The sequence below is a fragment of the Microcaecilia unicolor genome, chromosome 9 (genome assembly GCF_901765095.1).
Source record: "Microcaecilia unicolor chromosome 9, aMicUni1.1, whole genome shotgun sequence".
In the NCBI taxonomy this organism is placed as follows: Eukaryota; Metazoa; Chordata; class Amphibia; order Gymnophiona; family Siphonopidae; genus Microcaecilia; species Microcaecilia unicolor.
In genome coordinates, this window is record NC_044039.1 from 188,753,223 (window position 1) to 188,765,653 (window position 12,431).

Genomic DNA, 12,431 nt, shown 5'->3' on the forward strand with positions numbered 1-12,431 from the left:
TTAAGCAATTTCCATTCTCCCCTAACAGTAAGCTGTTTTTTTTATTTCAAAAAGAGCTGCAGAATCCCAGATCATTGTTGGTTCAGTTTGATGAGGTCATAAATTTCCTAGACAGTCAATTGCTCCTGTTTTGTGATTGTATGGAGTTTGGCTGAAAAGACTATGGAGTATCTTATATTATTGCATTTTTAAACCTTAAAATCCTTCCTCTCACTACCGAGCAGGCATCTCCTATCACCTATCTTAATTTTATCCTTTTCAATATCAAGCACACCACCACAACCACCTGACTCCTTGCGCCTTTCATGGGTAACATTCACCAAGGGTAAGCACCACATACATCAGCTGAATTGAACTAAGAAAGATGACTTAATATCACTGTTTTATTGACTGAAGTCAGCAATTTTAAATAAAACTGTTCTGACCATGATTATATATAAAAACACCAGGGAGTTGTCATCCAATCAAACTGCTGCCTTAGATAAAAGCCCTTTTCTATTTTATTTCAATTCCAGTACTGTTACACAAAGAAAATAATCTAATTATTCAATAAGCAGGTACGGAGAAAATATCCCCACCCCCCTCCCACAATCTGTTTTAAAGCTAAAATTCCTCACAATACTATTTTCATACAGGCCTGATGAGAGTACACCCAGACCATTTGGTTTTATACAATAATATTCTTATACTATAACAAGACACTCATATATACTGTTAGCTAACATCTTTATCTCAGCTAAAACTCTAGTACATAGTCACATGGTTTAGCCCAAAACATCAAGAAATTCTGACTTCAAAATCCTTTCAATAAAAACTAGGGTCATCTTATCTAAGGGTCATTCTCATTAGTACCATAGCACTCTTGTTAGTTTCACAGACCCACGCTGTGCTTAAGTTGCTTGACAGGATACAACCAGTGCCATAGGAGCCAACTTTTCAAAATTATTGGGGGTGCTAAGCCCAATGGAAATAACCCCTCCCTGGAAACATACAAGGAATTTTCTCAGTATTGGGGGTGCTCAAGCACCCACAGCATCAGCTCCTATGACCACTGCTATATAAGTCCCTGATGTGTTAAAGCAAATGCTACATACCTGTAGAAGGTATTCTCCGAGGACAGCAGGCTGATTGTTCTCACTGATGGGTGACGTCCACGGCAGCCCCTCCAATCGGAATCTTCACTAGCAAAAGCCTTTGCTAGCCCTCGCGCGCGGATGCACACCGCGCATGCGCGGCCGTCTTCCCGCCCGAAACCGGCTCGTGCCGGCCAGTCTCATATGTAGCAAGACAAAGAGAAGGGAAGACACAACTCCAAAGGGGAGGCGGGCGGGTTTGTGAGAACAATCAGCCTGCTGTCCTCGGAGAATACCTTCTACAGGTATGTAGCATTCGCTTTCTCTGAGGACAAGCAGGCTGCTTGTTCTCACTGATGGGGTATCCCTAGCCCCCAGGCTCACTCAAAACAACAACCATGGTCAATTGGGCCTCGCAACGGCGAGGACATAACTGAGATTGACCTAAAAAATTTACCAACTAACTGAGAGTGCAGCCTGGAACAGAACAAACATGGGCCTAGGGGGGTGGAGTTGGATTCTAAACCCCGAACAGATTCTGAAGCACTGACTGCCCGAACCGACTGTCGCGTCGGGTATCCTGCTGCAGGCAGTAATGAGATGTGAATGTGTGGACAGATGACCACGTCGCAGCTTTGCAAATCTCTTCAATAGTGGCTGACTTCAAGTGGGCTACCGACGCTGCCATGGCTCTAACATTATGAGCCGTGACATGACCCTCAAGAGCCAGCCCAGCCTGGGCGTAAGTGAAGGAAATGCAATCTGCTAGCCAATTGGATATGGTGCGTTTTCCCACAGCCACTCCCCTCCTGTTGGGATCAAAAGAAACAAACAATTGGGCGGACTGTCTGTTGGGCTGTGTCCGCTCCAGATAGAAGGCCAATGCTCTCTTGCAGTCCAATGTGTGCAGCTGACGTTCAGCAGGGCAGGAATGAGGACGGGGAAAGAAAGTTGGCAAGACAATTGACTGGTTCAGATGGAACTCCGACACAACCTTTGGCAAGAACTTAGGGTGAGTGCGGAGGACTACTCTGTTATGATGAAATTTGGTGTAAGGGGCCTGGGCTACCAGGGCCTGAAGCTCACTGACTCTACGAGCTGAAGTAACTGCCACCAAGAAAATGACCTTCCAGGTCAAGTACTTCAGATGGCAGGAATTCAGTGGCTCAAAAGGAGGTTTCATCAGCTGGGTGAGAACGACATTGAGATCCCATGACACTGTAGGAGGCTTGACAGGGGGCTTTGACAAAAGCAAACCTCTCATGAAGCGAACAACTAAAGGCTGTCCTGAGATCGGCTTACCTTCCACACGGTAATGGTATGCACTGATTGCACTAAGGTGAACCCTTACAGAGTTGGTCTTGAGACCAGACTCAGACAAGTGCAGAAGGTATTCAAGCAGGGTCTGTGTAGGACAAGAGCGAGGATCTAGGGCCTTGCTGTCACACCAGACGGCAAACCTCCTCCACAGAAAGAAGTAACTGCTCTTAGTGGAATCTTTCCTGGAAGCAAGCAAGATGCGGAAGACACCCTCTGACAGACCCAAAGAGGCAAAGTCTACGCTCTCAACATCCAGGCCGTGAGAGCCAGGGACCGGAGGTTGGGATGCAGAAGCGCCCCTTCGTCCTGCGTGATGAGGGTCGGAAAACATTCCAATCTCCACGGTTCTTCGGAGGACAACTCCAGAAGAAGAGGGAACCAGATCTGACGCGGCCAAAAAGGAGCAATCAGAATCATGGTGCCTCGGTCTTGCTTGAGTTTCAACAAAGTCTTCCCCACCAGAGGTATGGGAGGATAAGCATACAGCAGACCCTCCCCCCAATCCAGGAGGAAGGCATCCGATGCCAGTCTGCCGTGGGCCTGAAGCCTGGAACAGAACTGAGGGACTTTGTGGTTGGCTCGAGATGCGAAGAGATCTACCAAGGGGGTGCCCCACACCTGGAAGATCTGTCGCACTACACGGGAATTGAGCGACCACTCGTGAGGTTGCATAATCCTGCTCAACCTGTCGGCCAGACTGTTGTTTACGCCTGCCAGATATGTGGCTTGGAGCACCATGCCGTGACGGCGAGCCCAGAGCCACATGCTGACGGCTTCCTGACACAGGGGGCGAGATCCGGTGCCCCCTGCTTGTTGATGTAATACATGGCAACCTGGTTGTCTGTCTGAATTTGGATAATTTGGTGGGACAGCCGATCTCTGAAAGCCTTCAGAATGTTCCAGATCGCTCGTAGCTCCAGGAGATTGATCTGCAGATCGCGTTCCTGGAGGGACCAGCTTCCTTGGGTGTGAAGCCCATCGACATGAGCTCCCCACCCCAGGAGAGACGCATCCGTTGTCAGCACTTTTTGTGGCTGAGGAATTTGGAAAGGACGTCCCAGAGTCAAATTGGACCAAATTGTCCACCAATACAGGGATTTGAGAAAACTCGTGGACAGGTGGATCACGTCTTCTAGATCCCCAGCAGCCTGAAACCACTGGGAAGCTAGGGTCCATTGGGCAGATCTCATGTGAAGGCGGGCCATGGGAGTCACATGAACTGTGGAGGCCATGTGGCCCAGCAATCTCAACATCTGCCGAGCTGTGATCTGCTGTGACGCTCGCACCCGTGAGACGAGGGACAACAAGTTGTTGGCTCTCGCCTCTGGGAGATAGGCGCGAGCCGTCCGAGAATCCAGCAGAGCTCCTATGAATTCGAGTTTCTGCACTGGGAGAAGATGGGACTTGGGATAATTTATCACAAACCCCAGTAGCTCCAGGAGGCAAATAGTCATCTGCATGGACTGCAGGGCTCCTGCCTCGGATGTGTTCTTCACCAGCCAATCGTCAAGATATGGGAACACGTGCACCCCCAGCCTGCGAAGTGCCGCTGCTACTACAGCCAAGCACTTTGTGAACACCCTGGGCACAGAGGCGAGCCCAAAGGGTAGCACACAGTACTGGAAGTGACGTGTGCCCAGCTGAAATCGCAGATACTGTCTGTGAGCTGGCAGTATCGGGATGTGCGTGTAGGCGTCCTTCAAGTCCAGAGAGCATAGCCAATCGTTTTCCTGAATCATGGGGAGAAGGGTGCCCAGGGAAAGCATCCTGAACTTTTCTTTGACCAGATATTTGTTCAGGGCCCTTAAGGTCTAGGATGGGACGCATCCCCCCTGTTTTCTTTTCCACAAGGAAGTACCTGGAATAGAATCCCAGCCCTTCCTGCCCGGATGGCACGGGCTCGACCGCATTGGCGCTGAGAAGGGCGGAGAGTTCCTCTGCAAGTACCTGCTTGTGCTGGAAGCTGTAAGACTGAGCTCCCGGTGGACAATTTGGAGGTTTTGAGGCCAAATTGAGGGTGTATCCTTGCCGGACTATTTGAAGAACCCACTGGTCGGAGGTTATGAGAGGCCACCTTTGGTGAAAAGCTTTCAACCTCCCTCCGACTGGCAGGTTGCCCGGCACTGACACTTGGATGTCGGCTATGCTCTGCTGGAGCCAGTCAAAAGCTCGTCCCTTGCTTTTGCTGGGGAGCCAAGGGGCCTTGCTGAGGCGCACGCTGCTGACGAGAGCGAGCGCGCTGGGGCTTAGCCTGGGCCGCAGGCTGTCGAGAAGGAGGATTGTACCTACGCTTACCAGAAGAGTAGGGAACAGTCTTCCTTCCCCAAAAAAATCTTCTACCTGTAGAGGTAGAGGCTGAAGGCTGCCGGCGGGAAAACTTGTCGAATGCGGTATCCCGCTGGTGGAGCTGCTCTACCACCTGTTCAACTTTCTCTCCAAAAATATTATCCGCACGGCAAGGTGAGTCCGCAATCCGCTGCTGGATTCTATTCTCCAGGTCGGAGGCACGCAGCCATGAGAGTCTGCGCATCACCACACCTTGAGCAGCGGCCCTGGACGCAACATCAAAGGTGTCATACACCCCTCTGGCCAGGAATTTTCTGCACGGCTTCAGCTGCCTGACCACCTCCTGAAAAGGCTTGGCTTGCTCAGGGGGGGAGCGCATCCACCAAGCCCGCCAACTGCCGCACATTGTTCCGCATGTGTATGCTCGTGTAGAGCTGGTAGGACTGAATTTTGGCCACGAGCATAGAAGAATGGTAGGCCTTCCTCCCAAAGGAGTCCAAGGTTCTAGAGTCCTTGCCCGGGGGCGCCGAAGCATGCTCCCTAGAACTCTTGGCCTTCTTCAGGGCCAAATCCACAACTCCAGAGTCATGAGGCAACTGAGTGCGCATCAGCTCTGGGTCCCCATGGATCCGGTACTGGGACTCAATCTTCTTGGGAATGTGGGGGTTAGTTAATGGCTTGGTCCAGTTCGCCAGCAATGTCTTTTTTAGGACATGATGCATGGGTACTGTGGACGCTTCCTTAGGTGGAGAAGGATAGTCCAGGAGCTCATTTCAGCCCTGGGCTCGTCCTCCACAACCACCGGGAAGGGGATGGCCGTAGACATCTCCCGGACAAAGGAAGCGAAAGACAGACTCTCGGGAGAAGAAAGCTGTCTTTCAGGAGAGGGAGTGGGATCAGAAGGAAGACCCTCAGACTCCTCGTCAGAGAAATATCTGATGTCTTCCTCTTCCTCCCACGAGGCCTCACCCTCGGTGTCAGACAAGTTCACGAACCTGTGTCTGCAACCGTGCCCGGCTCGACTCCGTGGAACCACGGCCACGGTGGGAGCGTCGAGAGGTAGACTCCCTCGCCCGCACCGGCGAAGCTCCCTCCGCCAACGTAGTCGGGGAGCCTTCCTGGGAGGCGACCGCAGTCGGTACCGCACGCGGCACCGACGCCGGAGACCTCACCCCGGGTGATGGACCAGGCGGCGCCACGCTTGACGGTACCGGTGGCGCAAGCACCCCCGGTACCGGAGGGATAGGGCGCAACAGCTCTCCCAGGATCTCTGGGAGAACTGCCCGGAGGCTCTCGTTCAGAGCGGCTGCAGAAAAAGGCATGGAGGTCGATGCAGGCGTCGATGTCAGAGTCTGTTCCGGGTGTGGAGGCTGTTCCGGGCTGTCCAGAGTGGAGCGCATCGACACCTCTTGGACAGAGGGTGAGCGGTCCTCTCGGTGCCGATGCCTGCTGGGTGCTGACTCCCTCGGCGACCCAGAGCTCTCGGTGCCGACACGGGAAGGGGACCGGTGTCGATGCTTCTTCGACTTTTTGGAGCGAAGCAAGTCACCGGCACCGACGAGGAGGACGTAGAATCCAACCGTCTCTTACTCGGGGCCGAGACCGAAGAGGGTCGGTCTCGGGGGGGGGGGGGGCTGTACCGCAGGAGCCCTCAGGGTAGGGGGAGACCCACCCGAAGGCTCACCGCCACCAGCAGGGGAATGGACAGCCCTCACCTGCACTCCAGACGAAGCACCACCGTCCGACGACATCAGCAGACGAGGTCCCGGTACCACCGACGTCGATACAGTCGTCCGATGTCTCAGCGCCGATGCAGAGGGTCGATGCCTCGATACACTCGATGCACTGGCGGCCGAGGATGAAGGTCTGGACGCTGGAGACGTCGATGCACTCGATACCCCCGGTGCCGATGCCAACGAAGAGCCCGAGAACAAAATGTTCCACTGGGCTAACCTCGCTACCTGAGTCCACTTTTGTAAAAGGGAACACAGACTACAGGCCTGAGGGCGGTGCCCAGCCCCCAGACACTGAAGACACGACGCGTGCCTGTCAGTGAGCGAGATTACCCGGGCGCACTGGGTGCACTTCTTGAAGCCGCTGGAAGGCTTCGATGTCATGGGCGGAAAAATCACGCCAGCGAGATCAAAACCCGAAATGGCGAAATTTGGCACCACAAAAATAGGGAGAAGAAAATTTCGACCGAGGCCTAACTAAGGCCTACCCCGACGACGAAAGAAAACTTACCGGGGCGAAAAGCTCGAAATACGGGAAGGGAAAAACAAAAAGTATCTTCCCGAAACACTTCTCAAACTTTCTCTGAAGAAACGAGTCGAAAACGACGCGCGAGGTCAACTTTCCGGGGCACGAACAGCGAAACACGACCGTACCGAGCGCGGACAAAAGACTGGCCGGCACGAGCCGGTTTCGGGCGGGAAGACGGCCGCGCATGCGCGGTGCGCATCAGCGCGCGAGGGCTAGCAAAGGCTTTTGCTAGTGAAGATTCCGATTGGAGGGGCTGCCGTGGACGTCACCCATCAGTGAGAACAAGCAGCCTGCTTGTCCTCGGAGAAGCATTCTTAATTCAAAGTGAGCTTGATCAGTGTTCAAATTAGGTTTGTAGGGAGGTCTGCAAGTGAGACTGGAGAGTAGAGAATGACACTGGGACAAAATTCATCCCTATCCCCGCCCCGTCTCCGTGTGTTCTGTCTCCATCCCCATCCCCGTGGGCTCTGTTCTCTTCTGCAGAAGCACTGAACATTTATGATTTTATATTTACTTTTTTATTAAAGTATGAAAAGGAACAATATGCTGTGCTACTGTTGTGTATAAATTACAAATAGAAAACAATAACTAGCAGCTATAATAACCCTCCCACCACCACCACCCTCTACCCTTCCAACCCCAACAATAGTTGACTTCTACTACCCCAAATAATCTTAAGCCACCCTGTTAAAATTGTCCAGGGGTACAAAACACAACCTGTTCTGTATGCCCTAGAGGGGAGAAATATGCCCTATATAGTACTGTTATTTTTAATCTGTGGATGAATAAGACGACATCAACAGTCTCAGGATTCAGTCTAGCTCCCCTGTCTTCCACAATCCCTCCTGCAATAGAAGATGTCTTCCTAGAAAATGTGCTGGTAGCAGGATGTACAGGATCCCCCATGCAAATTTTGCTAGCTGTGGCCAGCATGTTTGCTTGTTTTTTTTCAAAAAATAAAAATATTGTCATCTGCATAAATCAAAAACAACAGTCCAGTTCATTAACAGGCTTCAAAGTGGAAAGTGACACAGGGACAAAGTTTGACCCCGTCCTCGTGGGCTCTGTCCCCATCCTCACCCCCATGGGATCTGTCCCCATCCCTATCCCCGCAGTTACTGCAGGTCCCCGTCCCCATGTCATTCTCTACTGGAGAGTGATAAAAACAAACAGTAATTGTTTAAAATCTAAGTGTTCTGGCTAGTTGAAAATTTGTTCTGAGCATGTACACAGAGGAGGGCATGCCTGTTGGGAAGTGTACATAAATATCAGGTGACTTGGAGAGAGCTACAGCTAAAAGCCATTTGATCGGCCGATGACTCAAGCAGTAGGATTAGCCGAGATGTTGAAAGTTGGTGAAATTGACTCTTATTTAAAAACAAAAACAGGAGTATGTGGGTGCTAGAAATACTGATTCCTGAATAAAATATTCTCCTTGGATAGGAAGGGCGAGTGATTTGTGAAAATACATTTTGCTTTACTGAATTTGCCAAGTTTAGAGACTTATAAGTGAAGGATAAATATATAATCCTCACATACTGAAATCTGATGATTTAGCCGTTTACTTCTGGCTTTAAGTCTGTTCTGACCCTGTTGAAATTTGTGACACTATGGGCTATGGGAAGCGGGGGATGGGTTTGGGAAAGGCAGGCGAGAAGATGGCCAGGAGGGAGAGAGAGAGGGAGCAATGTGTGACCTGGAGGTGGAGATGGAGAGGAGAGAGCGAGAAGGAGCAATGTGGAACCCAGCCTCGACTTATACATGGGCACAGCATTTTTGGCTATCTTTAATTCTAAAACTGCCTTTGACTTATACATTATATACTAAGACCAAAACATTTAAGCAGCATTACTCAATAACCAGCATCCTACCTACCCTTGACTGAACTAGGGTGAAGCAACTAGGATGTTGCCTCAGGCACTTTAGTTTTAGGGGATTTCTAGCATTGCTCTGCAAGAAGGGAAGGGTAAGGGTAAGGGCACCGCACTATTGTGGTTCATGCGATGGTACCTACTTGTGCTTCACTAAGTCCAAGTTCCAGCATTTCCAAGGACTTGCGGATCATGTTGGATTTCTCTTCCACCAGATTTGTTTCTTCATCTTTTTTTAAACATTTGAGCGTCTCAAGTAAGCTCTGTAAGATGGAGTTGTGCTCATTCTTCAGTGCCTCCAGTCCCTGAATCACTTGCTTTGTTTTAGAAATAATTTCATCTTGGGTAAGCTTCTCCAACTTGTCTTCCTTCAGGTACACCATTGTGGACATGTTGTCATACATTCTGAAATACAGCAAGAGATCCATCATGCTATTAAAGAGCCACAGCAATAACACAGTTTATGGAAAACTCATTTTTATTGGCATATCATAACAACAAGACTCATGGACAGCAATAATGGCATAACTAAAGCAGAACAAAAACACCCTCCCACCCAATCCCAGTGCTCTTGTACATCCCCCTCTTAGGCCCGTAGTACTTCTGAATCCCCTACAGCCAAGCATTATGATAGTTCAATTTAACAAGTCCCTGATAATTATATCTCCAAAGAATTCAAGTAAGCTGAATGAGAATGCATCCTCATATTTAAATAGGGCAACCAGATAGTTAAAAAGCACTTTTTTACCCTTGGTCCTTCCTTTTCTACTGACATGTTCCATGGTGAGGGGTTTGTGCATTTGATTACACCACTGAAGTAACATTGGAGGATCTGTACAAATATATTGCAGTAACATGATGTTTTGCAATCAGGGGTGCCTTATGGGAAAAAAAAAATAAAGACTGCAGGCTTGGGTACCCTTCACAATCACAGACCTATCATCCAACAAACAAATTTGCGGGGCAGGAACCCAGTCACATTGATAAATGCCATTTAGATGTCTCCAAAGATATTGACAGAACTGCTGCACTTTAGGGCAATCCCAAATACAGTGCCAGGCATTTGAGATGGGTCCCATCAGAAGGGAGACCCATCTTCTTAGCACCAGAGGGATGTATAACATGCACAAAAGGAATTTATACTGAAGTTCTTGCGCAGTTTCACAGTTTAAAAGGTTTTTCGTTGAAGCACAGTGCAGCATAAACATTGTAGGAAATAGATTTCTATTTTGATGGAAAGCACAGACTAGAATTTCAGATAAATGTTTACCTACTGGTAGTAAAATCACAAAAAGAAATGGACAAATTGCGGTTTAGTTTAATCAATACATAAAATTTTAATTCTATTATAAAGAGAGATGACTAATTTCTATTTAAAGAAGCTCTATCTAAACTACTCAAAAACATCCAACTGCCCATTTATTGGCTCTATGGTTCCTTTAGATCTTTCTTACTTGCTAGCAAACAGTTCCTTTTTTTGATTATACATTTTTGTACCTTTAATTATGGTCACATCCCTTACACTTAAGGCTTGAATTAAGGGTAAATTAGGCCTTACCTGCTAATTTGCTTTCCTTTAGTCCCTCCGGACCGGCCCAGAATGTGACTGATGGGTTGTGCACGCCTTCCAGCAGGTGGAGACTGAGAAAAAACTGTGACTCTAGGGAGCCAATAAGAGCCCTTGCCCGTCAGAGAAAGATCCAGTAATAGAGTATCAAAGCAGAAGAAAAGAAGTACCTAATCTGTGCATCCAAAAAACCTGAGCAGCCACCGGCACATTGCCAACCAAGGGTGAGTGCCTGAAAACATATCTTTGTTTTTTTTTTGTTTTTTTTTTGTTTGTTCTGTTTTTTAATAGTGAAACAAACTAGCAACACAGCTCCAAAAGAAAAACGATACGGAACCTCTGAAAACTCAGATACCTGAAGGGAGGGATCTGGGCCGGTCCGGAGGGACTAAAGGAAAGCAAATTAGCAGGTAAGGCCTAATTTACCCTTCCTTAGCGTCCCTCCGGACCGGCCCAGAATGTGACTGATGGGACGTAACAAAGCAGTGAAATCATGGGAGGGACCCTAACAGCCCCACCGACAACACGCGCGCCCCAAAATCAACCGAGCGACGACTGAGAATGTCCAAACGGTAGTGCTTAGAAAAGGAATGCAAGGACGACCAGGTCGCCGCCCTGCAAATGTCCTCCGGAGGAACCATACAACGCTCTGCCCACGAAGTTGCCTGACCTCTTGTAGAATGAGCTTTGACATGGTCCGGAACCGTTTTCCCAGAAATAAGATAGGCCGAAGCAATCATCTCCTTGAGCCAACGAGAAATCGTGGGTTTAGAGGCCATGAGCCCCTTACGCGCACCTCCAATCAAAAGAAATAACCGATCAGATCTCCGAAAGACCTCCGTAGATTTAGTATAGTGCTTCAACACCCGCTTGACGTCCAAACACTTCAAACTCCGCTGCTCCTGCGAGCCAGAAAATGAACCTAAGACAGGCAAAACAACTGGCTGAGAAACATGAAACCGAGATACCACCTTGGGAAGAAAGGAAGGAACCGGCCGCAAAACTACGCGATCTGGACAGAATTCCAAAAAGGGAGACCTACACGACAAAGCCTGCAACTCCGAAACTCGCCTGGCCGACGCAATGGCCACCAAAAACACCGCCTTCAGAGTTAAATCCTTCAAAGAACAGGACGACAAGGGCTCAAAAGGAGGTTTAGTAAGAACCGATAGCACCAAATTCAGATCCCACGAAGGGAACGCACAAGACAATGGGGGACGAAGAAGATTAACCCCTTTAAGGAAACGTACCACATCCGGATGAGTAGCTAACGACTTCCCTTGGATAGGACCGCGAAAACATGACAAAGCCGCAATCTGCACTTTAAGGGAAGACAACGCCAAACCTTTGTCAAACCCCCGCTGCAAAAAATCCAAAATCTGCGACACCGAAGCCGCCAGAGGAGAAATAGAATACTCCGAACACCAATCTTCAAAAATCCTCCAAGTACGTACATAATTCAAAGAAGTAGAACGCCGTCGGGAACGCAGCATAGTAGCAATAACCTGAGCAGAATAACCTTTCTTTGCTAACCTAGCCCTCTCAAGAGCCAAGCCGTAAGACAGAATCGACCCGGATCCGGATGAGCGACCGGACCCTGCGACAACAGATCTGGAGTGACCGGAATCCTGAAGGGAAGATCCACCAGAAGACGTCGAAGGTCGGCATACCACGGCCTTCGAGGCCAATCTGGCGCCACCAGAATGAGACGACCCTTGTGAGCCTCTACCTTCTGCAGCAGACGACCTATCAGAGGCCAAGGAGGAAACGCATATACTAGCCCTTCCGGCCAGGATTGAAGAAGAGCGTCCACCCCTTGCGCTTTGGGATCTCTGCGACGACTGTAGAACAGAGGAAGCTTTGCATTGACTGCGGACGCAAACAGATCCATCCTGGGAGCCCCCCAACGATCCACCAACAGACGAAACGCCACTTCGCTTAACGACCACTCTCCGGGATCGAGGAGGTGACGACTGAGAAAATCTGCTTGAACATTGAGCGTTCCTGCTACATGAGCCGCTGACGGAGCCACCAGGTTGACCTCCGCCCATT

At 49.5% G+C, this 12,431-nt stretch overlaps 1 protein-coding gene across 6 annotated transcripts in view; it reads right to left on the reverse strand.

Annotated features, from left to right (window-relative positions):
* The window catches only part of KLC1 (kinesin light chain 1), a 144,979-nt gene that overhangs the window by 85,032 nt on the left and 47,516 nt on the right, over positions 1-12,431 (reverse strand). For all 6 annotated transcript variants that reach the window (XM_030215564.1, XM_030215566.1, XM_030215567.1 and 3 more), the window contains exon 2: positions 8,956-9,217. In XM_030215564.1, the coding sequence (XP_030071424.1) occupies positions 8,956-9,216 (261 nt within the window). In that variant the 5' untranslated portion in view covers position 9,217. The remainder of the gene's footprint in view (positions 1-8,955; positions 9,218-12,431) is intronic.